At 39.6% G+C, this 27,250-nt stretch overlaps 1 protein-coding gene across 1 annotated transcript; it reads right to left on the bottom strand.

The window, feature by feature from the left end:
* Positions 1 to 1,868: 1,868 nt before the first annotated feature.
* Positions 1,869 to 14,479, bottom strand: LOC127072946 (aristaless-related homeobox protein-like). The gene is made up of 4 exons (XM_051013843.1): positions 13,402 to 14,479; positions 7,928 to 8,193; positions 4,157 to 4,244; positions 1,869 to 3,186 (listed from the first exon to the last, which is right to left on the bottom strand). Exons 1-4 carry the CDS (start codon positions 13,472 to 13,474, stop codon positions 2,720 to 2,722), a joined length of 894 nt encoding a protein of 297 aa, XP_050869800.1. The 5' UTR covers positions 13,475 to 14,479; the 3' UTR covers positions 1,869 to 2,719.
* Positions 14,480 to 27,250: the final 12,771 nt, after the last annotated feature.

Below are 27,250 nucleotides of genomic sequence, written 5' to 3'. Positions count from 1 at the left end.
GAAAACTACGTCGCCCGTGGAAAAAGGAGAGAAGAAACAAAGAAGAGAAAGAAAAAGGGACGGGATGAGAGAGTGTTTCTCGATTAGCGAGACAGAGAGAGAAAAAGAGAAAGAAAGAGAAAGATATGCGTATAGTCCAAATTCAAAACGCTTTGTATTCGAAATACTTTAACGATATAACGTACATAGGTATCGTAAAAAAAAGAACATATCGATTCTCCAAAAGGAATTGGTTAAACGTCGAAGGGACGTAAAGCGTGTGGGCGAAGTAAGCGAACGAGTAAATGTGACCAAGGCGGAGTGGACGAGAGGAGTATTTCTTTTCTCCTTCTAGTGGTTCCATTTAGCAGAAACTTTAACGGCATTATGCGACACGGTCGTTGAGCTAAAACGCGAAAGAGTATATAGAATACTACGGGGAAGCAAAAGTCTATTCTCTTATCGCGAATAATATGTAGGTACCATACGTAGTTTGTACGTATGTACGTATGTCGAAATATAAAAATGGCTTGCCGAAATTTTATAAAGATTGACCTCCAACCTTCTTTCGAAAAGAAAGAAAGAAAGAAAGAAAGAAACAATATATATATGTATGTGTATGTATGTATATAATAAAAAAGGAAGTTCATCGGCTTCCCTTTTTTTCCATCGAAACTTACCGGTCTTATCGTAAAACTCGATCTCGGTGAAAGATAATACAGCACGATGATGATCGTCCTACGAGCAAGGTGCAGGTGTCGTCCAACGTCGATTGCGATGACGGTATACTACCACTAGTACTATTACTAGTACTACTACTACTACTACTACTACTACTACTACTACTACTACTACTACTACTACTACTACTACCACCACCACCACCACCACTACCACTACTACTACTACCACTACTATTATTACCACTACCACTACTACTATTACTACTACTATTACTATTACTATTGCTCGTAATAGTGGTAGTGCAATAATCGTTGCCGAGCACGCGGTGTACGCTTCGAAGCCGACTCGAACCAGCGATAACGTTAATTCACGCGGCGCGAGAAGCGAAGCCACGTCGGTCGTCGTTACGACAGATAAATTTCCGATAACGCGAATAAATTGGCCCGATTGTAATTGCCATTGTGCGTGTTACCGGTATAAAGCTGGATGAGCTTCGTCCGTTCTTTTGGATCGACCCCTCTCTCTCTCTCTCTCTCTCTCTCTCTCTCTCTCTCTCTCTCTCTCTTTCGGTTAGATAGCGAGGGTGGAAAAAAGAGAGAGAGAGAGATAAAAGAGTGGGGACACACCGATCGAACGACATCACCAACGACGTTTACACGAAGACTCGTGGGAACGTGGTCCTCGCACAAACGTGTGCCCCTACCCAGTTCATCGCCATACTACGAAATCGTGGGGACAATCCGGAATTCAGGAAATTGTCGTAATGACGGGGCCGAAACGAGGCCGGCTATAAAATCCTTCTATGATTAATGACGCGGAAACGATTTTGCCGTGTCCGTTTTCGACGAGAATCACATAAGAAAATGAAGGTATCGTTCGAGAACATACGTACATATACATGTCCCAGAACCAAAAGCTATGATCTTCGGCGATCTGATTTTGAAATTGTTATTGGATGTGGATTTTTCTTTTTTTCTTTCCCCCCCCCCCTTTTTTCTTTTTTTTTTTACTCGATGTATTTTTTCTCTTCTTTCTTTTCTTTTTTTTTCTTTCTTTTTTTTTTCTTTTTATTTTTAGTAGCGTACGGCACGTAATCCTCACAGGAGAAACAATTGGTTAAAGGGAAAGGAAAAAATGGTAATTACCCCTCTGGTTGTGACACGAAGGAAGCATAAACGATGTTAAAAAGAGTAGAGATACAACGATTGATATTATCTGTCTCATATATTTTTTAACATAATCGGTTACCTACATATTTACATAAAGAAAACCATCATCGTTTTCGAAGTTGCACGCGTACTACATAATATTATCACACAGGTGTGTACTTTTTAAAAAAACGGACTCCGTCCTCCCCCCATGATCCGCAATGAGATTTATTTCGTGCGTTCGTTCCTCTGTGTCCTCGTCTTTATTCCACTTTTTTTACTTGTTCTTTTCTTTTTCTTTCTTTTTTTTTTTCCTTCCATTTCTTTCGTCTCTCGTTTGCTTTATTAAACGATCGGTCTCTATAAACGACGCAACGCTCTAGGAGCGAATCGCGTGTTTTCTACGTGTTTACATTTACACTTTGTAGGTACATACGTGTGTCCCAATTAACGCGACACCAAGCAGTCTTGCATGCGCACGATATCGACTACATATCTCTATGATATCGACATATGCAAAAGGAGCACGGCGACGCGGACATCAACGACGGCTGGATTGCGTCCAAGTAAAAGTTTGCGCGGGCACGTCTTCGACAGTGGTACATGTATACATGTTATATGTATATATGTTACGGATTGTCCATTTTGGAAATATGATGATTCCTTTCTTTGTGACTGTTTACTCTTCCATCGTATTGGACTCATCGTTCTAATCAATCACAACTGTTATTTTTTTCTTTTTTTTTTTCTTTCTTTTCTTTCATTCCTTCTCTCTCTCTCTCTCTCTCTCTCTCTCTCTCTCTCTCTCCCTCTCTTTTTCCTTTATTTCCTTCTCTTTGTTTTTATTCCCAGTCATCGAACGGTAACCATCAAGAAAAAAAGAACAACTCATTCTCCTAACTCGTTCATTAATTATCTGCCTTACGTAAAACTTCTTCAGCCTTCACTCTGAGAACTTCCGCGCTTTGTCTTCTCATTTCATCGTCCGACGATGCCGAGTCCTCCTCCTTCTCGTGTTTCGAGCTTAAATTTTGCGGTAAGTTCTGTACTCCAAGATTCAATGGATGTCCGTGCAAATGATTCCCCAAGGTATGACCATTGACGTTGCTATGATTGAGAGAAGAAGCTCCTGGATTTAGACCTACAGGTAATACTGTGCTTAAAGACGCCAAATTCTGTGGTAAAGGTAGGCCTATATACTGCGAAAGAATCGCGTGCAACGGTGGTAATTTCGGTGCGCTTGCTGGCCACGGGGGTGGGAAAACCGGTGGTATGAACCACGGAAAGGCGCCACTCGGTGGACCCGATGGATCCGCACCTGGTACACCACCGGCCGATTGGAGTAGACGTGCATGTAGGGACAGCTCGTTCACACCTGCAATCATACGGTACCACCACGTTTTTTCTTTTTTTTTTCTTTTTTTTCTTTTCTTTTAAATTTTTTCTTTTTTTCTTACTCTCTTTTTACGCTTTTTGTTCTTATACGTATGCCGCTTTTATTATTCACTCTTTCATTTTTCTCTAAAGCGAAACTTAAACGAGACAATTAATTGGAAACAATATAAAAAAAAAAAAATTGAGTTTATTCATAAGCATCGATCGATCTCACGTTTGTTCCTTTTTCCCGTTTCCTATCTTTTTCTTTTTCTTCTTTCCTTTTCTATTCTTTTCTCTATTTTCTCTCCCTCATAGCAAATGCAGAAACATGATCACGTTGTTCGAATACTACACGATTTATGAAAAATTAACCGACCTTTACTTCCGTCGAACGTCGAACCGTCAACCGTCTTGCAGATCGGATTCCACGCAACGGTCGACGCTACGAGGGACACTGAAATTATATGTAATTATCACCGATTGCATCTACCCTTTTGACTACACTCCTCCCTCTCTCTATTTCTCTCCCTCTCTCTCTCTCTCTCTCTCTCCCTCCCTCTCTAACTATAATCGCAATAACTCGGACAACGTCGATCGACGCGACGTGTCGTATTCGAAAACTCGAATCGTTTCAAATCTAATACGTTTCCACGTAATCAGAAGAAAGAGAAAACGTAAGACGGATAATTTTGATTAGAATAATTGTCTCGTGGAATTTATCTTTACAAGCATTCTACTTGGAGTTTATCGGACAGAGAAAATTTAATTACTGTTGAGCGAACGTAATTATTTTTTTCTCCGTACGATACACCGCTTCTCTTTCGCGATCAGAAAGAAAGAAAGAAAGAAAAAAAGAAAGAAAGAAAGAAAGAGAAAAAAGAAAAACACGGACCAGGAAGGAGTTAGATGGGAACGAGAGCTGGGTAAGTTGAAGGAAATATAATGAGATAATTATCGAGACGACTTACCCCCTTGCTCGACGTGCATAAAGCTTGTATCCCTTCCGAGAGCTTTTTCCTTCTTACGCCATTTAGCTCGACGATTTTGGAACCATACCTGGAAATGAAACGGTCGGTAGATAATTTTCTCTTTTATAAATGAACGAATCAAGTGAGCTTGACTTATGACGAATGAATTAAATTCGTTTTTACTATATGATATTTATATCAGTTAAAATTTCTTCATATCTCTCGCTCTTCTTACTTTATATTTCTAACAGCGTTATTCGTTAATATTCATTAGCGAGAGTTTTAAAAAGAAATCACTCATAAGCATTTAAAGGCAGCTCGTAATTCGCTTCCATTAAAAAAAAAAAAAAATAATAAAGAGGAAGAGAGAGAGAGAGAGAGAGAGAGAGAGAGAGAGAGAGAATAGAGAAAAAGAGGAAAGAAAAAAAAGAAAACATAACGAAAAAGAGGGAACGTCGATCTTCAACTCAACTTTATCCTCATTAAATCAAGAGAGAAAAAGAGAGAGAGAGAGAGAGATATCAGGTTTGAAAAATATCTCTCAACGAGAACGTGAGTGTCTCATTCTCTCTTTTCCTCTTTCGTACGAACGAAAAAAAAATAAAAAAAGAAAAGAAAAGAATACAAAATAGAAAGACGACGTATTCGTATTCGAGATTCGATTTAGCCAGTCTTACTAGGTCGTTTTCAACGATTAAATCCTATACCCTACAATGCGAGAGGGAGAAGATCTTTCTTTTAGAAATCGTCCTTCTCTCTTTCAGAAAGAGAAAACTAAACTGGGAAGCGTATGAGAACCTTCGGCCGCGCGTATCAGAGCACCCAACAAAAGCTCGGCTCTCGAGGTTGATTAAGCTAATTGTTAACAATTATCCTGATTTCCTCCGGACCCCCGAGTGGTAGCAGCAACCCCTGCCCTCTCTCTCGTTCTCTCTTTCTCTCTTTTTCTCTTTCTCTTTTTCTCTCTTTCACTCTTTCTTTTTCTCTTCGTCCCTCCCGCTGCTTCCCGTTCCCGTATAAATGCTTTCGCTTTCCGCTCGAGTTGTTCGGATTTTTCGTGGGCATCGTCAGAGACCCACGGCAGTAATAGCAACACAGCAATAGCGGCAGAAGCAACGACAGCATCGTCGGCCTGTTCGTTCGGCCTTTTCCACGTTTAACATGTTCCGTCCATTGTGTTCCACGGAAATTCAAAATGCTTCTGTTCTACCAACCGGGCTAATAATAGCTAACGAAGATCGTTTTCCAAATACATACATGAACGCTTTCATCTCCCTTAGATAACATTTAACATCGTTGGCAAGTAATTAACGTAATAATTAATATCATTTAGTAAAGATTTATCAAAGATATTTACGATAGAGATACTTTGATACCGTTATTATTATTATTCTTATTATTACTGTCATTATTATTATTATTATGATTATGATTATGATTATTATTATTATTATTATTATTCCTGTTATTGTTGTTGTTATTTGGAATTTAATTTTGGATCAATGAAAGATGCTTGAAAGGGCGCAAGTAAGTAAGTAGAAGCACGAAAGGATTACTATCTGAGAAAGGAGAAAGTGCACGCTTAGCAGCGAGGAAAGAGGCAAGAGGTAGAGGGTAAGGTCGACGGTAAGAGAGAGAGAGAGAGAGAAGAGAGAAGAGAGAGCGTACGTCGGGAGAGGTCGGGACAGGAAATTCAATTGCCTAATTGCTGTTAATTATTTAATCGCTCCTGAATACCCTCTAACGCCTAAGTGCTCGCAAACCTTGCAGCGCGTCGTTTAACCGACCCACCGTCAACTCGAAAGTTTAAATCGCCGGCTCGTCTCGAAAACTTTCACCGTCGTGACGCCGTTACCCTTGTCGCCGGCGGCGGCGTCGACGGCGACGGCGACGGCGACGACGACGGGGACGACGGCAGCAGAGACGTCATGCTCTCGCTTCTGTTCGCCCACCACCGCAATAAAGAGTATACAACATTTTTCAATTAGAATCCAATTCGATTTAAGACTTCGATTTAAGATTTTTCAGTGAAGAAGTTTATGAGGATGATTAAAAAAAAAGGGAAAGAAAGAAAGGAAAGGAAAAATGAGAAAAGTGAAAAAGAACAAGAAATACATAAATAAATAAATAAATGAGAAAACTAAATAATGAAGGAACGAGGAGTAGTAGAGGGGAATGAAAGAATATCACGTGAGAATTTGAAAAAGTATTTAAAAAAGAGAAAAGAAAGTTTACGTATTCGAAAAGAGAAACAAACGAGTAGCACGAAGAAGACGACGACGCTGACGAGGACGAGGACGAGGACGAGGACGATATAGTGTACGATCTCTACGTTTATGTATCTCGCAGAACGATACATCGACGAGACGTTAATACCGAAAAATGGGGTAATTTCGCATCGAGAATCGACGTGGCGGTTAACGCTGGTGATGGTGACGGCTGTACTGGTTCTGCTAGGTACATAGATAGCTAGATAGGAAGAGATGGATTCGGCTGCTGTAGGAGGATAGGGTACGCGTGGGTGGACGAATTGGAGGAAGGGAAAAAGGGGGGTAGTCGGAGCGCAGGATTTCCTAGATTGAAATAAAGTGGCCGTGGCACCACTGCGCCGCGGCGGATCATTTAGCGGTTTTGTCGAGCGACGGCCAATTGCTGGCATTGTCGCTTGGCTGTACCACAATGGGCCAATCGGAATGCTCTCTGTCTCTTTTCAGCTCCGCACCACCCTTCGACGACGGTTCCCATCCAACCCTCTCTCCCTTTCTCTCTCTCTTTCTCTTTCTCTTTCTCTTGCTCTTTCTCTTTCTCTCGTACACGCTCTCACTCTTCGTTGCACATCTCTCGATTCTCTTTTCCCTCCCCTTCTACCAACCACCCTCCCTCCCATCCTCTTTCGTCTTCCTCTCCTTCTCACTGACTACTTCTCCGCGACGTGTGTAAGGGTGTCGGAATAGTCGAGCTAATCGAGTAACCGATTTCCGTTCATGAAAAAGCGGCCGATACTCGAGCAAGGACGATCGATCGCAAGAGACGTTGAAAAATGTATTATATAAAATAGCCGATTGGATGAATACTTTCATCAATGAGTGATTCCTAACTTTTTTTTCTTTTATATATGGATATGTGTATATATATATATATATATATATATATATATATAGTTTTTTCTTTTTTCTTCTTTTTGTATTTAGTTTTCAAAGGAAGATACCATCTCTTTTTATTATATGTTCCTTAATAATTTTCCCACTCAAATTGGAAATTTCTTGTTGATAACAGTTATTATTTTTAGTTGGAAGGAATTGAAATTCTCTCTCTCTCTCTCTCTCTCTCTCTCTCTCTCTCTCTTTCTCTCTCTCTCTTTAGGAATAGTTAGCTCGATGAACGCGTCTTGGGTGCGAAATTGCAAACGTCGAACAGTGGCGGCAGATTTTCGGGACAATGGCGTGTAATTAGTTGAGTGGCCCTAACAGCGCGTTCGCGAGGATTCTGACTTAAATGCGTACTCCTACGGATACTTCAACGATCAGCTTGTCGAATGTCAAGCAGGATGAATTTGGTAATGCTGCGAGAAGCGATTCATCCTTAAACGTCTTATCAAAAGGGACCGAAACGAAATATGTATTTCGTCGTTGAAATCGTACGTTGAAAAGAAAAAAAAAGAAGAAAAAAACAAAGAAAAGAAAAAACGAAAAAAAAAGAAATCTTGATCTTTCTTTTTCTTCTTTCTTTTTTTTTTCTTTTTTCCTTTTTCTTTTTTCTTTTTTCTCTCACCTGAACTCTAGCTTCGGAAAGATCCAAACGCATCGCCAGTTCCTCTCTGGTGAAAACATCCGGATATTGCGTCTTCCCAAAGGCGTTTTCCAGCTCGTGCAGCTGATAAGTAGTGAAGGTTGTCCTCGACCTTCGAACCTTTCGTGGCCTGTCGGACTCACCGAGATTCAACGAGTCGTGAAGACCGTCGCTCATCTGATGATCGCTCAGATGTCCCAGCTCGGTGTCGCCATTATCGCCGACGGTATCCGACGACGTCGCATGATCTGTAACGAACATGTAAATCCAAAGAGTGTTTTCAATCGACTTATCAAAAAAAGAAAAAAGATAAAAAAAAAAGAAAAGAAAAAGTTGGAAGGAAAGAAACGTTGTCGATTCGTGCTCGTACGACACCTTACGTGCCGCACAGAAGAAATTTTTATTTGAAGGGCCGATCGGTCGGGTGTCGGGGTACGTTGAAAGGGGGTTAGGAAAGAGCAAAAAGGGGTGATATATCAAATGATGAAAAGCCTTCGATACTTGAAGCATCGAATGAGAGAGGGAAAAGAGAACAAGAGAGCAAAAGAGAGAGGATGGAGGCGATTAAGCAAAATCGTCCACGCTACCAAAACGAAATTGACGTTTCGTTGATATACGATGAAGTAGAAACGGGAAGAGGGGATGGTGCGGGCGCAATTTCATTTTTAAGCCGCACCAGCGACTGGTCCCGATATATTCGATACGCTCGATGACGTCCGATCGGCGGATTTGCCAATTTTTAAGCCTCGTTTGCCGCTTCATTTTTTTATATCCGTACTTTTTATATATATAGTACATATATATATGTATGTATACGTACTATGTATATATTGTATATATATACACACATACAAATATATGAGAGCATACGCACGGAGGGATCGAAAGTGGACGAGAGAAAGAGAAAAACAGAGAGAGAGAGAGAGAGACGTACGCGTACACTTTTGCGCACGAAACGAGGGATCGATATATGCATAGAGATTATTCCTATGTACCGCGTCAGTACTTAAAAATCGTTGCTGTCAGTGATTAGTAAATATCGAGAGAACACGACGCACCCCACGGCCTTCGTTACGCCCTCGCACCCCGGTACAAGCGGCCGTTTCTATCCGGTCCTTCGATCCACCCCTCTCTCTCTCTCTCTATCTCTCTCTCTCTTTCTCTGTCTCTCTTTTTGCATTCTTCATCTCTCTTTCCTTTTCTCTCTCTCTCTCTCTCTCTTTCTCATTCTTTCTATCCTTCCACGAGCAACGACAAGAGTTTAAAACCCCATTAGGGCAAACTACACGCATAGCCTATAGGTAGAATTCCCTTCCACTTGCTCCAAGAGGCGAGAAGTCGTATGAGCACACATGCCAGCTCCTCGACTACTCAGAGAATCGAGTTCGAGGGTGTCGAATCGTTACGAACACGGATCTACACGTATTTGCGAGATAGGAATTAAGGGGTGCCGATTAATCGGCTTCTAAGTTCTTTTGATCTTTGCGAAGACTTTCTCTTCAATAGTGTACCAATACTCGTAGATTATTTATTGTTGTATATCTGCGACTCTTTTTTCCTTTCTTTTCTCTTTCCATTTTTTTCCTCTGCAATTCTCTTCCGCGACATAGAAACTCGTTGCGATCGATCGAAAACAATGTAAGATTATCGTTAATACTTATCAGGAGAAAGAAATAATATCGTAAGAGACTCGTTAGAGAAATCGAAAAGTTGATAAAAAAAAAGATACAAGACGATACTTCGTCGTAAGTTATTTCTCGATCATCGCAAATCGAAAAGTATTATACATTGAAACATCCACCCCTGCTCATAACTCTTTTGAAGGCGTATATCTTACATATTCCATGTTCAATCGCCTCCAACCCTCTTTACGACGTCGACCATTATCGCGGATATTACCTGGTACGTTTTCTACGACGTTTATTATAAATTATCGAAGGCTTTAACTCGATAAGCGGATCGCCTCGTTATCGAGGATCCCCGATAAGGCTTGGAAAATTAACGAATCGTGCGTTTTATAAGAATGGAACGTGAAACGAGTGTTGAACGACGTACTACTATAATACGTTATTAAAAGCGTACTATATCGGAGATCACAGAAGATCAAAATCTGACATAATGATCAAGCTCACGTATCACCCACGCGAGAGAAAAAGAAAGAGAGAAAGATTTTATATGAAATTTATTATTCGAAATTTATAAAAATATTTTTAATTATTTTTGTTTATAGATCAATCTTTCCAATCGTTTGACGATCGAATATCATCTCGAAATGAAATATTTCACCTATGAAAAGAAAAATAGAAAATTGTTTCAGCTTTTGAAAAACGTTCATTAAATTCGTTCGAGAGGTACGCACTTATATTTATATCTTTTATCGCATATCGTATCGACACGTTATGGATTATAACAATTACGGTCGCTGATTAGAATAGTTACTCCTACTTCGAACTTTTTCAAAACTTTTTCTTTTTATTTCTATTCTTCTTCTTTTTTTTATCCTTTTTTTTGCAACCACTGAAAATTCGAAGAGCTCGTTAATGAGCGGGCTCTTCTACTTCACCATCTAATTCGCTTTCTCATGGACTAATTAGGGTATTTATTACTCGTGCGTAATAATGCTAATCCTTCTTTTCGATCCCGCCGTAACCAATTGAGATAGCTTGTGATGAGCCGGACTTTAAAATTGGTGTGCGTGTACTCACTCGCACGTAAGCGAGAAGAGTACGAGCGAGACGAGAACAGACAGATAGAGCTAAAACGAGAGGGAGAGAGAGAGAAACAGATAGCACTACATGCACATGTATAAACACACCTTCGACGTAATCGCACTCACATATACGCAGCAAACACCGTGAGGCTAATCCAAGTTGAATAGAGAGATTTTAATGTTTTTATGCTAGAACACAATGGGGTACCCACTTGATGCCTAGCTCTCTATTGCTTTCTATTAAATCTACGAGCGGTTCGATAGTCTGTGGTAGGGGGTGGCTAAAAATAAGAAGGGAATACAGAGAGCAACAGAGAGAAAGAGAGAGAAAAAGAAAGAGAAAGAGAAAGAGAAAGAGAGAGACGATCGATCATTCCGCTAAATTAAAAATTTATTTACCGTGGCAAGTGACCACATGGCCGATGCTTATCGTTGCAGCGATCCTTGAAAAAAAAAAAAAAGAGAAGAAAGGAAAAAAAGTAAAAAAAACAAGTGCATCGACCGATTCTTCGACAATGCATCTCGTACATAAGGATTATAAAAGGGTGATAGTGGTAAGTATATATTTTGATAAAATTCTTCAATCGCCAATTATTATCCATTTATATGCATAGTATATATGTATTCATATGTATAGATATATTTAAATGTTTTCAATTATATCTAAATCATGTTTGATGATTTCTCCCCAATACGTTCGATTAAATGATCCAGGCTGACAAATTAAAATCGTTTTACTGCTAATTCAACGCACGAACGGGGAACTATAAAAAGTAACAAACGTTCGGAAAACACGAGCACGCACTCTCGTTTTGGACCTTTCCTGTGCTGGAATATATACATATCTATAGATATATGTATGTATGTATGTATGTATGCATGTATGTACGTATGTATATATGTACGTACTACGTTCATAGAAAATGTTCAACGCTCGAAGTAATTACGACTACATAGTTCGTAATTTGACGCCGATCGAGGTATCCATTAATTTTATATTTAAACGAATTTAACGTGCCACATTTTGCGACGACTCCATATGTAAATTACGAGGAGTTCGTGACGATATTAGAATAATAGATACGTATTTATAGATAAGTATGAAAAATAGCTCCTTCGATATTAAATTATTTCAAATGTCTTGTTTAACTTTCATTTCCTCCGTCGAATGATATAAAAGAAAATTTGATTACGGCAAACTCGATGGTCAACTCACGTATACATACGAACCTCACGTACAGATATATATATATATATACCCCACGCACGCACGTACACACACACATATATACGTATACAGAATCACGCTCTCATGTTCAAGCTCATACAAACACCTATGGTCAAACCGACTAATATATTCGTAGGATGGAGGGATCATGCAACGATGGACATCGACGTTGGCAACTGCTTTAATTACAATGGATAGCAGTACAGGTGAGATCCGCAACGTTACCGCGATTTCTACCACAATCGAGCAGAACTAATATCCACTGAGCCTACGTTCAATGGACATTGATAACGTGTCCCGGAAGTCGAACATCAAGCTAGATAGAGATAGAGAGATAGATAGATAGTTAGAGAGAAAGAGAGAGAGAGAGAGAGAAGGATAGAGAGAAGCTCATTGATGCAATAATTAGGTGGTAACACCGAGTTAAACACGTGTTCCTCGAAAGGACATCATTCTTTACGATTTCTCCTTCTTCAAATCACCCTATTCGGATTACAAACAATTTGAGGAATGAAGAAAGCTTTGTATTTTAAGAAAGCTTTGTATTCACCAGAAGATCTAAGTACTAGATAGTTGTATTATCTCATAATACCTACGATCGAAAAGATTACCAAACCTTCCGATACAATAATACCACGTAAATGAAATAAAACATTTAAGGTTTAAGGATTAGACTAATTGGCATATCGTCTAATATAAAAGAAAGAATATTTTTCCATCGATCTCAAAAATCTATAGATCGATCGATCGATCGATCGAAATGAAAATGCACGTGCATACATATACACATATTGTCGTACTTTAGTTTATTATAAATTTAAACTTACAATTGGTTTGTATACATGTTACTTTGACTTTGAAAAAAATGTTTGCGTGACGTAACGCGTTTCATAAATCCACATTACATAGGTACCTACATAGATGGTTGCCAGAGATTCGCGTAACAGCGACGACCTAATTATGTTACCGTCGGCTTTTTACAAAGACTAGTGACAATTTAAGCTTTCGCGTGCGTGCGCTTCGGAGATCGCGCATTATTCTCAATGTAACTTGCGTGCGAAGGTAACACGATGCCATTAGCCGTGAATCCAGATCGTCGATCGACCTATCGATCGTTGCTCGTTGCGTCGACGGAAAAGACCTTCGTGTATAGATCGTCCGAATGGATCTCGACTCGGCCGATCACGTGACTCTACATAGAGACTCAATTACACGTTCATCATCGTTCATCAACATCGATTTGCGTTTGATATAATGAATTGATGAGAAACGCGATTTCGCCGATCTTTCATCTTTTTTTCTTTCTTCTTATTGCTTTAATAATAAATTAACAATCATTTTCTTAAGAAACGAAACAAATTTCGATCGTATCGCTTCGCGGTAAAGATCATGCAAAAAAATTTATGAAATTTACTGGAATTATTGGGATATTTCAATAAAAAAAAAAAAAGAAAGAAATCACGAAAAAGAAAAGAAAAACGGAAAAGATAAAGAAGAAAAAAGAGAAAGAAATCGTACCTTCGTCCTTGCCGTGGCCCAAAATTTGATCGATGCTATAAACGTTCTTCTTCTGATTATAAGTTTGCGCCATAATCACCGAAGAGGATTTACTCGTGCGATGAAAACGTCGATCTATCTTCCAAGACAGATGGATCCCCTCACACGTGGATTGTCCTCTTCTTTTCAAAACGCAAAACTTTTTGGTTGACGTAAAAAAGAAGCAGAAAAAGAAAAGGAAAAAAAAGAGAGAGAGAAAGAGAGAAGTAATCACGAATCTCACTGTCGACGGATAATTCAAGTTCACAGGTTTTATTTTAATGTTCTTCCTCCTCTTCGCCGCACACGTATTCGCCGCGGTGAAAATTGAATTTCCCGCTTTCTTTTCGATACTTTACTACATACAGAACGTACGAATTATACCTTACGTACATTTGTATCTACGTGACGTTACGCAAAGGGAAACGATCAGACCAAAAGGTGGATGAATAAATCGATCGATTTGCTTTCGAAAAAGCGAAAAAGAAAAGAGGGAAAGTAAGAAAAAAAATAAATAAAAAATGAAAAATAAAAAAAAAATAAAAGGAACAGGTGGAGAATAAAAGGGAGAGACGGACGGAGAGAACGAATGTGTGAGAAAGAGAGAAATTTAGAGAGAAAAAGAGAGAACGTGAGTGAGTGAGTGAGAGAAAGAGAGAGTCAAAGATCGTTCCGATGCTCGACGCGACTCTCCACCTTCCAAAGAAAATGCGTCAATCGACGGCGCACCACCAACTGGCTCGTCGGACATGAAAGCAGCCCTTAATATCGCGTACACCCGCCCCACCTCGCAACCCCTAACACCGCCATATTAGCCCCTCGGCCAATGAGGGTGCGCGCTTTTCACCCAAAGCCACCCCGTTGTCGGGGGTTGAATGAGGCCTGGGCGGGGAATATTTTGCCCTTTCCGCGTAAATCCCCGGATTTTTTCTACCTTCTCTTTCCCTCTCCACTTTCCCCTTCTCTCTCTCTCTCTCTCTCTCTCTCTCACTTTTCCCCTTCTCCTCCTCCTATCTGGAAAATCGTCTTTCTCTATTCTCCATACGCTACTATCTTCCTCTCTTTCTCTATCTTCGATCCACCCACAACGTTTTCTCTCTTCTTTCTTCCTCCCTCTCTCTCTCTCTCTCTCTCTCTCTCTCCTTACTCCTTCTACGTACGTATGTTCGTCTTCCTTTAACTTTCGTACCAATACTCGAAACATACCTTTCCTTTCTCTTTCCAACTCCACAACTTCTCTACACCGATCGACAACGAGCTAAATTTCGGTGATCAACGATAATTCGCCACGATACTCTCTGAGAGTTTCGTTTCTCGAGGATCATCGCTCGTTCTATTCTTATTCCGATCGAAGTGTCTAGCACGAATCGAATATCTACCTCGTCGTCTCTCACCTTTCTCTCGTAGACACGAGTTTCTAATCTTTTTTTTTTTCCTTTTTTTTGTTCGCTCCTTCTTTTCTTTTACTTTTTCCTTTTTTTTCTTCTTTTCTTTTTTTTTTTAATTCGATTTTTAAAATGAGTTTACTATTACAATCGAAAGAAGAAATACATAATCGCGTGTTTTTCTATACGATGTTAGATGAAAAAAATTGTTTCGTTATTCGTCAAGCTAGTTCGCATCGCCAGACGTGTCCACGAACACGTGCTCTTTGTATTACGGTATCTGGCAGCTGTCGAGATTAGATTAAATATAAATTTATTACGAGTTCCTATAATCGGTAATAAAAACTTATTATCGATCATAACATACGTGTATTGTCTTCTTCTATATCGTCGAAGCTTTGTTTAACCTTTAAGAGATCTTCTTTGTACCAAAAGTAAATTCTTTCGAGTGTAAACAATCATAATAAATAATCCAAGTATTCGCAAATTTCAGAACGTTCAAGGGTATTTACGAGAAACAAAGTTGTTACTTATTCTAAGACAACACCTTTCTATGTCCGTTCCCTAATTCGTTAATCTCATCCTAAGAACAGGCTCGTGGGTCAACCTAGGTCGGTCCTTTTACCTAGCTACAACCACAACAATCACCTTTCCCAAAGTGATCCATTTTACGAAACTTCATCCGTAATCTCCTTTTTGACGTTCCACTAATCTCCGGACGCTGGCTTGTCCGCCTTTGTTTACATTGTCTTCCACAAACTTACGAGAGGGACCTTTAATACAACGAAGCGTATCGTGTACTTTCACGTTCATTTCGTTATAACGGATATTTTACGTAGGACTCCTTTTCGAATATGCACGATTATGCAAGGTAAATCTCTTTTATATGGAACATACGTCGCCTCTTTCCCATTAACATGTATATTTATATGTGTGTATATATATATATGTATGTATGTATGAATGTATGTATGTATACACGTATATATATATACTCACGTATATATAGATATAAGTATAATTTGAAATTAAACGTGTGTTCTGTGCTTTACGAAATACAAAATCTATTTAGAGAAAGATTCTCATAGAACAAAGGGACATAATTATTTTCTTTGTTTGTTGACCGCTTCGTGGAAATACAAAACGGCATCATTGAGTTAAACGAATCGAATTCGAGTTTTATTTATAGTTTAAGTCGCAAAATAAATCTTCCATTTTAAGATCGTTATTTACGATTCATTCGTAATATGATAATAACGATTCATAAATTTCTGGTTATTTCGGATTGATTTTCTCTAGCAATTAATTTCAATCGTCGTTCTTTATCATAAATCAGACAATAATAAAAGAAAATATTTCGAATAAACGAAAAAGGACGATTCTGTTTCGTAGATAAGTGTTTGAAATTTGACGTCCGATTAAAGAGTAAAATCTGGGTACATAGCTAAGGTATATATAGTCGACGAATGAGAGAGAGAGTCACGTTAACTTTATGAACAACAACGTAAAAAGAGGAGAATAATGAAGAGACAAGCAGGGTGGTGACTTTGAAGAGCCATCCGGCGATGATTAAATCTCTCTCGGTTTATTTGGCCGCACAAAGCTCACCAAGCGAACGGCACAAGATCGTAGTAGATGCGATGCCATACCAGAGCGTATAGCGTGCTTTATAATGCAAATAAACCGTCGCATATAGGGCCACTACTTGACTGCTCTCTGTCAGGACACGTAACAAAGTTTTGGTATTATACCTGTAACGGGACACAGCGTATCCTATGCGCGCATGAATTTTGGAATAGCTTAAAAAATCCACACTCGACTCGAGTTCGAAAACTTTTTCGACGAAACTATCGCGCCGCGCCGGTATAATAATAATGTATAACGCACGATTCGTTCGACGGTAGAGAGACACCCTTTAGATACAATATATCTAAGAAAATCTAAGAGATAAATCTTAATAAGGAAATGATTGATAAATCCTAGAACGGATTTCCGTGCAAATAATCTACGACCGTTAATACTTTGCAGATGTTTCTTTCTTAAAGTCTATTTAACCAAGAGAAAAGAATTTACTTACCCGACAATTGAAAATTTCGACGTTAACTTTCTTTTCGAAGACAAAGATCCGTACATTTGGACAATTATTTGACCATTATTATTATTTCGACATTTAAAATGATCTAACGCGTCGGAGATAATAGTTTTTAACCATCTAACAAATCGTATTTCCGCTTAACGTGAACAGCCAATTTGTCTTCTTGGTAATGTCGATTTGCATGAAACTAATTGCACGGTGTATTATCAAGCGCATTAAAGCAATTCTAAATGCCGTCTATAGGTATGTATATGTAAATACGTAAATATGTACATATATAGTATATATAGTTTGCGTGTATATATATATATATATATATATATATATATATAGAGAGAGAGAGAGAGAGAGAGAGAGAGAGAGAGAGAGAGAGAGAGATACCTATTTGAAAGTGATATTTACGATTATAGGGAGCTAAAGACATATGGAGATTCTAATGAGCTTAATTATCGAGAGAACTCTGATAGTACGCTCCATACAAACTAATTAACGTTGATCCGGATGTCCATTCGGTTCTCAGAATTGGATATTCCCACCCTTACTAGTCTCTCCCTTTATCTGCCTATCTCTTTCCTCGTTTCATTCAGGTATAGAGATCGTCTGCTTCTTGTTTGAAAATCCTTTCATCAATGGTATTAACCTAAAGTAGTTCTCTGTTCAAACGATTTTTGGAAAATTATCGAAATTAATTATTAATACAATAAAATTTCATTAGTAGCTTTTCTAACACAAAAAGAAACAGAAAATAAAAAAGAAACAGAAAAAAGATGAAAATCATTCCCCTTTGACACGATTTTGCGATACCAATCGCTCCTGAATATAATTGCTATATACCGTTGCATCGGGATACGTAAAAGGAGTCGAGAAATGAGGCAAAAGGAGTCGACGTTCTACAATAAGCAACATTAAATCTGCAAAAGGAGAAGGGAAATTCGCCCTTCGAGAATGAGAGATGAAGAGGGAAAGAGAGAGAGAAGAAAAGAGAGAGAGAGAGAGAGAACAAGAGAAGAAGTAGAAAGGAAGCAGATACAATTCACAAAGGATTCGTCGGACCGGCCAAAAGATCAAACGGTTACCACCCTCTCCGTCACTTCCGTCAGCCATAACTAACGTGCCTTACTAAAGTGTCGAAAGTTAGATCATCTTCTTTAAACATAAATAGGTAGATAGATATGTATTTATTTTCTTAGATCATATAGTATCGAAATAAAAAGATAAAAGAAAAAAGAAAAGAAAAAAAATGTTCATATTTCTACTTCATAATAATTAATATTTAATATTTTATCATATTAATCTCTCACGATATCTTTTATTAACATTCTAAGGATGAAGAGAAAGTTTAACATAATTTAATGTTACTCTCTCTCTTTCTCTATCTCTACTTTCTTTCTTCCGCCCTACTCTATCCGTTTGCACACTTCATATCCCGTTAATCAGTATAAAGCATCAGAGTTAGTAAAAATTTTATTATCTTGTTACTCGGTCTCTTCTTATCATAACGAATCAAATTGACGAAAGTCCTTTCTTTTAACAAAAGAAAAGAAAAAGAGTATCAAAACGTGAATCGTCCTCTATGTCGTCGATGTTCTCCACGCGAGGGGTTGTTACCAGAGGGTATCAGGGCCGTCGTTATTGCCCCCTGAGGCCACGCGTGCATTGTTGTCGTCGAATAAAGAGAAGAACCACAGAGGTTTATTATAAGATGAATAAAAAAGAAAGATGGACCGTATGTATTGCGAATTTTTCTTCCTTTTGGGTATACGATCCCGATCGGTTTCGCGCCACGAGCCGCTTGTCCACTTTTTCAAAAAGGACAAGCAAAAGCAAAGAATAATAAAGAAAAAAAATATTAAAAAGAAGTTAAATAAAAACGTAAAGGAAAGGAAGAGTACGATTACTATTGTAGGAAAATATAAAAAATTATTTTTATAATTCGACCACAGGCTCGATTTTTCTCTTTGACACACGCGTACACTATCTACCATCATATCCCCTCCCATCCGCGCAAGCCCTTTTCAATCCACTCCAATTTTATAAATCCCTTCCACATGAGTTCCGGACTTATAAAGTGATTTAAAATGTTCCCATCTAAAATATCTATATTTTCCCAAGCTGCATAAAATTGAATCACCATTGAAGGTCATCCGCTTAAAAAGGCCGACGGAAATGCGTCCTAACTGGTCAACTTTTTAGCAATGCCGATTAACGACGTACAAATGTATGCATATATATATATATATATATATATATATATATATATATATACACATACATACATATATATATATATATCCTATATATCAAGTAAATCGCTTTTCCACGGAACAGAACTCATTTCAATAACTTTTATTTGATTCTTCGCGAACTATTGAATTCATTTGTATTTTAACAAAAAAGTAATTAACGACGATTTCATTATATAGCATCAAAAGAAATTTATATAATAAATTTGTACTAAACAGAAGACAGAGAAAATAATAATCAAAAGTAGGAAGATCAAAGAAAAAGAGGAGATATAAAACAAATAAATAAAAAACAACAACAATAATAATAATAACAATAACAATAATAATAATAATACAAGAAAAAGCTAGGATATCGATCGAAACGTTAGAAATTGTAGATCCAACGCACTCTCTCTCAAAGTGATCCGCTTCCTTTTTTCCTTTCCCTTCTCCGTTTGTTAACACTCCCGGAAGGCTCGAATCCTTTTCAGGCGACAACAACGCGGTCGAGCGACTACAGGACAGGTGGAGCAGGGGACGTACGGATAGGAAGGAGGATGAGAAAGAGGAAGGGATAGGCGAGGGTAGAGCAGGCTGAGAAGGGTAACCAGGATCTCTCTCTTTTCCTCTTTCTCTCCCTCTCCCTCACTCGTGGTTATATATCAGGAGCGTCGCGTTATTGGCCCCTGAGGCGCCACCGCGCTTTGTTGGATTGCTCACGACGCGCTGGATAAACCGAGGACGAAGAACCGTTGACTTTTATAGGATAAACGAGGTAAAGACTGTCCCTCTCTCTCTCTCTCTCTCTCTCTCTCTCTCTCTTTCTCTCTCTCTCTCACTCTCACTCTTTCTGTCTCTCTCTCTCTCTCTTTCTTTCTTTTTCTTTCTCTATTTCTTTTTCACTTGCACATAGTCAAGCCTCGTGTATCTTCGCATTTTCGCGTCAAAGTACTAAAGTAATGTCATATTCTCTTAACACTACGTATATACCGAGCGTAGGATGATCTTCTTTCGTGTTTTTAATGAATATCATTTATTTTGACGTTACGAATAATCATCTAATAATTTACCATTGATCCATATGGTATATATATATATATATATATATATATATATATATATACATACATACACATATATATATATATATATATATATATATATATATATATATATATATATATATAATAATTATCATTAATTGGAAAAGGATAACGTACTCTCGTAATAACATCGATAGTCAGATAGACCAAGAGAGAAGATCGAAAGCAACAAACAGTGGCTACGTCTCTGCTAAATAAACCGAGCCTCCACCCCTTTTTACGGGGGTTGCTCGGTGCGCCCCAGCGTGGCTGCCGGGATTTTATTAACTTCTGCACAACGCCGGCGCGCCGCTACGTCTCTCTCTTCTCTCTATCTCTCTCTCCCTCTCTCTCCCTCTCTCTCTCTCTCTCTCTCTTTCTCGATCCGGATCGAGAGAAAGAGAGAGAGAGAAAAAGGGAAAGAGAGAAAAAGAGACAGAGAGCTCGACTCCAACAAACAACCAAATAAAGAGATAGTAATTATTGTGTTTGTACCCAGTTTATTTCTTCGGTCGTGCCTTTCTCTTGCTCACGGCCATCAAACCATCGTGGTCGGATTTTTCTCCTCTCCGCTTCGTCTCCCGTCACCCCTTTGTGCCAGAGCTTGTGCTAGAAAAACCACGCTACGTCGCTCGGAAAAAAACGTCAAAGTTATCGCAGTGAGTTTTCTCGCCTCGCTTTTCTCCACATTTTCTAGGACTTACGAGTCTTTCTTTTTTCTTCACCCTCTTACCTCAACCCCTTCCCTCCGCTCCTTTAAAATTGATTCTCATCTTCTTCTACTTATATCATTAAATATCTACTGGATAAATAAAAGAAACAACAAAAGAGGACCTTTCGAAACGTTTTTGAATGAAACGATCTTTCGAATGTTTGATAAGTACGAACGATACGACCGAACATCTCTAAGTCCGAACAATTCAGTTTTATTTATTTACTTAACCATAGTTTTTTTTTTTTGTTTTATTCTTTCAAGAGAAAAATAAAGAGAGAAAGGGGGAGAAAGAGAGAGAGAGAGAGAGATAGCAAATTAGTTTACTTCTCGAGCGCGAAGCAGTCTCGAGGACGAGCAGCATTAAAAGGACATGAGTGCCGGAGGGAAGGTATAAACGAGGCGGATACCGTGGCGAATTACGTATATACCTATCTCTGAGTAAGAGAGAGAGAGATAGAGAAAGAGAAAGACAGGGTAAAAGGAGAGGAAAGAGAGGAGAAACGAGAGGGAGAAAGATGAAGGCTGAGAAGTAACGGGTACACCGGTGAAACGTTCGGAAGTCCGATCAGAGAGAACTATTGGCTTTGATCCGTTGCGTGGATAGCGTCCTGCACGTGGCTGAATGCTTCCCCCGTTTCTACCACCGAGCGTTGCCACCCTAACGTCCTCTTCGCCCCCTCGGCATTCATAGGGAATCCCAAATGATCGTGAAATAACCGCTCACTTATATCAATTCACTGGCTCCTCTTTATAAAGGCGCATTCACGCGTGCCATCTACCACCGTGTCCATCGTCACTATACTACTGCCATCACTATCATCATCTCTTCACTATCACCCACGCGTCTTCTCTCTCTCTCTCTCTCTCTCTCTCTCTCTCTCTCTCTTTTCTTCTCCTTTTTCCTCGCACGAGACGCGTGCCTTTTTTTGCTTTCTCTTTCTCTCTCTTCGTCCTTTTTCTCCTTTCAACCCTCAAACGACGTTACCTCTTCTTCATTCGTCCGATCTTCGACCTGCCACCCCTTTTATATTCTCATTCTTTCTCGATCTCTCTCTCTCTCTCTCTCTCTCTCTCTCTTTCTCTCTCTCTCCCACTCTCTCTTCGCTATACGGGAAGTAACGGTAAATTATCATAGTCGATTAAGCCAACCGCGTACAGAAGCTTCCCAGTCAATCTCGGAACTTTATCGATGGCTCTTTTGACGAGCACGACGTTCTTTAATCGTTCCTCAGACAAAGGACGAAGGATACCATCTCGATGGATCGAAACGGAAATTCTACGTGATCCGAAACGTTCCGAAAATGAAAGTTAAATCTTACAAAAGAAAAAAAATACACACACACATATATATATACATATACATTCTTTTTTCTCCTTTCTCTTATCTCTTCGATAGTTGAATCGAGATCTCGAAATAAGGCAAAGGACGATAACGATTAAATATCGAAAGAAACGAAAATCGACATCGAAGAGAAGGAAGGAAGGAGTCTAAGGGTTCTGTTCTTTTTATTTTCTTTGTTTCTTTCTTTTGCATCGGTGGCTAACGCGGTAAAGATTTGGTTGGCAGTGAGATCCTAGAGAGAGAGAGAGAGAGAGAGAAAGAGAGAGAGAGAAGAAGAGGACGGCCTGAGAGGAAATATAATTGAGCGATTTGAGAAGATTTCAACGTGAGGGGGAAAGGGAAAAGAAAAGGGGAGGAACAGGGGCCGCCGCGATAAAGTATAATTATTTTCCGATAGAGTGGACATTATTCAGGAACGAGCGAAGAGTTATTGGCGATATTCATACTTTTATTAAACGACTGTCTCCTCCCATCCTCCATAGATCCCTTCTTCGTCCTTCAGTCAGGCTTTCACCTCCGCCTTCCACGCTCCAGAATTCTTTTTCTCTCCCGAGATTCACGATCGCGTTGTCCCACCACTTGAATTCTGTCCTCCGTCGTGTATTGTTTTCGATTAATGTAATTAGTCTGTTGATAATTATGTTCTGAAAAGTTTTTTTCTTTTTTTGTATTTCTTTCTTTTGCTCCCTCCTTCTTTCTTCTTTTTCTTTTTTTCTAAGAATCTCCTTTCATTCAAACAATGAAACAATGTAAGAAAAATGGTCGTAATCGATTTGTTATAGAAAAGAAGATTATATATCTCTTAAAGAAAATCAACGTAAAACGATCGATTGAGAAAGACTATTTGATCTTGTTCGACGTCACACGTAGATAGATATTATCATCGATGTTCGCCAAGGTGTCCTATACCGATATCCCCGCGACGTCTCTTCAACTTTCTTCCTACCTTGAAATATTTTACTTTATAAAAGGAGCCGCGCCTCGCTGTGCCGATGACACGCTGATAATGATACTCCGCAGCTATTCAGAAGCCGAGTAGCATTGTTAACTTTGCAATAAAACCGGGGTGATGTCGGCAAGAGAGGAGGAGAGTACGGGCCGAGGCAAAAGAGACGAGGAAAAGGGGTGATGTGGGATGGGGGAGGTGGGGTAGTGATGATGGAGAGAAGGAGAGGGGGTTAAAGCGACACAGAGAAAGCGAGATCTCATCTATTGTAAGGTAAGGGTTGATAATAGGTTGACATCTGCACTCAGCAGCCCCCGGTTCTAGCAGCTCGTTGGAAACGCAATTAATATTCGTAATTATGTCACGTCTCCACCCACCGAACATCCTACCTCACCAAGCTTCACCGACGCTCTCTCTCTCTCTCTCTCTCTCTCTCTCTCTCTCCTCTTTCTCCTTTTCCTCCTTCTCCTTCTCCTTGTCCTCCTTTTCCTCATCCCGATTCTGCCCTCTCCTTTCGTCGTCGTCATTATCACTCCTCCACCCACCGCCGAAGAAGGATTTAACGAGATAAGTTACAATTACGACATCGGCAGGACATCTCTTTCTTCTCTTCTCTGGATTCATCTAAATAATTTTCTCGATCGAAAGAAATAAATATTTAAAACCGAAAACGAATTCGTTTCGCAGATGTATAAAGTCTCCAAAATGATCAAAATGTAATAGCAGTGTTCTTCGTTCATACGTATATCGATGTTGTAGGAATGCACAATCGATAAAAATTTTAAGGGATCCTATTTGCCTCGGAGAATTTCTCCTCCTCCTCTTTCTCTTGTCATCCTCGACACTGTGGTCTCCGCGAATCTCGGTCGAGCCTTCGTAATACGCGATAATGAATGTGAAATTTATTTGCGGCATTGAAGCAGCCGACCAACGTTTTCGCCGGACCCTTCGAAAAACTGTCAGATACAGCTTACCACCTGCCGCCAATTCTAATTGCCATCGAAGGTGTCGCGTCCTCTTTTCTACCCTAACGTTTGGTCTGGATCCGTTGTATCATGTGGAACGTGTTAAAAAATATTAGGTACATAAAATATCTACTATAACTTTATTATAGTTTCAATTATAATCGGCTAGTATATACTTCGATGATCGATCTTTTTTATTCGAATTTACGACGAACCGAATATCCGATCCTGCTAATTCCTTCGACAAATAGAATCATCGAACATCCCTTTAATTTAGCGGACTTAAATCTTCGTTATTGTCGATCGATCTTCTATTATCGTTAAATCGAACTGCACACCAAATAAAATATTCTTTATTATATCTAACTCTTAACTGTTATAGATTGGATACCCTGTACGTGCAGCCTTGAGATCGTTCTATATTCATACGTATTACCCTACATTCACAGCCTTCACGCGTACCATCGCTTATTACAAAATATATAATTCCATGGACTGCGAGACGCAATGAAAAAGAAAGAGATAGAGAGAGACTCAATGGGGCCGGAAATTACGCAACGGAACTTGCGACTTCTCTCGTCCACCGAAAGCCCGATGTCCAAATAGAAAATGGATTAAGAGCATCGAGCTACAGTTTCGAAGCCAAGTCGTAGATATTATCGGTAATAGCGCAATTATGATAATGGCGGGTAATTCTGTACAAAATTCGGATAGAGAGAAAGACAAGGAAAGAGAGAGAGGGAGAGAGAGAGAGAGATCGTGCGAGAAGGAAAGTAGAAGGAAGAGAAAGAGAAAGCCAGAGGAAAAGGAGGGAGATGGATAAGAGGAAGAGAGAGAGAGAGAGAGAGAGAGAGAGAGGCGGCAGAGAAGACAAAACGAGAAATAGAAAGAGAAGGAGAGAGACAGAGTCGAGAGAACTGAGACTGCTAATGAAGGAAACAGTTAGATTCAAACGGCCTCCAATAATTATCCTGCCAGCCATCCATATTATAGTCTTGACAATGCACGAAATTGTTCACACTTCCCTTGACAGTGCATCTAACGCTCTATAGTTCCCGAATACCAAGGAAGGAAGAAGAGGGAGGACCGAAGAACCGAAGTACGCTGACAATAAGAGTGTGAGGAAAAAAGTGAAAAAGGATGTCGAGAATTTCTGGACTCGACGGATCGAGTTTTAAATTTATCGATCGATATCCGTAACTCGAACGTAATTTTGTTTGAATTTTTTTTTCGTTTTTCTTTTTCCTTTTCTTTTCTTTTCTTTTTTTTTTTGAACGACTTCGATAATCCCTTTTAAGAAAAATGAATAGATCAATTCGCTATTCGCGTATTATTTTCTTATTGGATCTTTCGTTAATTGCTTTATTGCATCCGACCGTACTAAAAAAGAGTATAGTTATCTTTCTATCTGGATATTATCTCAGTCGGTCGGTCGATTTGCGCGGGAGAGGGGTGATCTTCGAAGCCGAACGTTCTTCACCGCGGACAATTAACCGCGATCAATGAAATTCCCCGCGGCAACCGCGGGAGTCGTTATTATACCACGAGAGTTGTTATACGCGTGCAATTTGCAAATCCCACCCCATGCAGACTCGCGCTCGTGATTGCGGACCTCTTAGGAAATATAATCAGACCGATGAATGCACACACGTCGAACGATAGTCGGACACGTAAATTCATGTCATTCGGGATCGAGCTTGTGGAAATCGCGCGGAGACCTCCCTTTACCCCTTCTTCACCCTTTCGCACTCACTCTCTCTCTCTCTCTCTCTCTCTCTCTCTCTCTCTCTCTTTCTCTCTCTCATTCACTCTCTTGCCATACGTACCTATCCACCGTACCTCTCGACGTTGATGTGTTGATATTAGTAGAGCTAATTTGATAGTTTAATCAATTTCCGTAAGCCGACGGGAGTTTAATAGTGATGTCATCATTTGCAACGGGGCACAATGGGGTTAATCTCGCTCGACGAGCTAATATTCGGAGAGTTAACGGAGTTTCAAATGCAGCCAGGGCCGTCATTTGCCCGCATCCGTTCGCGAAACGTTACGATTACCTATGTACGTACGTAGGTACGTACGAAAAGGTGTGCATCTCCCGCCATCCCTCTCTCCACCAGTCGTCTACAAATCGTCCCGGTTCTCTACATATTACTTTTTTTTTTTCACTAAAACATAGCGAATAGCTTATACCATCGAAACGACGATTCGCGTTGCGTTGGTCGATCGTGCGATAACGCGTCGTGAATTTCTCGGTCTTCTCAAGAAAATTTCAAATCGGACGAATCGATAAAAACAAAACGACTAGAGAAATCATTTCTGTCGGAAATATTATCGAAACAGGTAGTCTATCTCATTGCAACGTTTATACGATATTAACTTCATCTTGAAACATCGCGATTCTTTATCGTACGAATAAACGAGTATTAATTCTTAAGGATTATCTAGTTTATAAAATGAAAAAAAAAAGGAAAAAAAAGAAAATACGAGAATTATCCCGTCGCATGTGGATTATGTATATAGCCTTACATTTATCATTAACGAAATAATATTGACACGTAATAAATCGCAGAGGTATCTCATTGGACGACGGGATAAACAGAAGAGAACCGAGCGATATCCCTCGTGATCTTAAAAACACCGCTCTAGGAGAGGGCTTTGAAAAAGCGGAGCACTCGTCGGGGGAACGTCATTTTTTTCGCCACGGGTAAAATTCGTGCTTGAACGAGGAGAATGAGGAGGAGGAGGAAGCGAGAAGCAGAGAATCAGAAAGAGAAAGATGGAACGAAGCTAACGGGGTAAAGTGGAAGAGTGACAGAGACAGAGATAAAGACTAGAGAGAATAGAAAGAGAGAGAGATACAAAGAGAAAGGAAGAGAGAGATGGTTGTGACGCGCGAGCGGCGGAACGGGGCGGGGGGTGGATTACCACGGCGGCGGAATTAAAGATTCGCAGTCGTGTTTCGCAGTTTTCGTTCGAGCGGCCCTGCATGCGAATCCCCGAGCGGGCATATTAGGTGGAGGTACGCAGTTAGGCAATAACCGCTGTCAATAGAAGCCAGCCTCTCCACCTCTCTCTC

Source organism: Vespula vulgaris, chromosome 2 (assembly GCF_905475345.1).
Source record: "Vespula vulgaris chromosome 2, iyVesVulg1.1, whole genome shotgun sequence".
Taxonomy (NCBI): Eukaryota; Metazoa; Arthropoda; class Insecta; order Hymenoptera; family Vespidae; genus Vespula; species Vespula vulgaris.
This window is presented reverse-complemented; position numbering and strand designations above follow the sequence as displayed.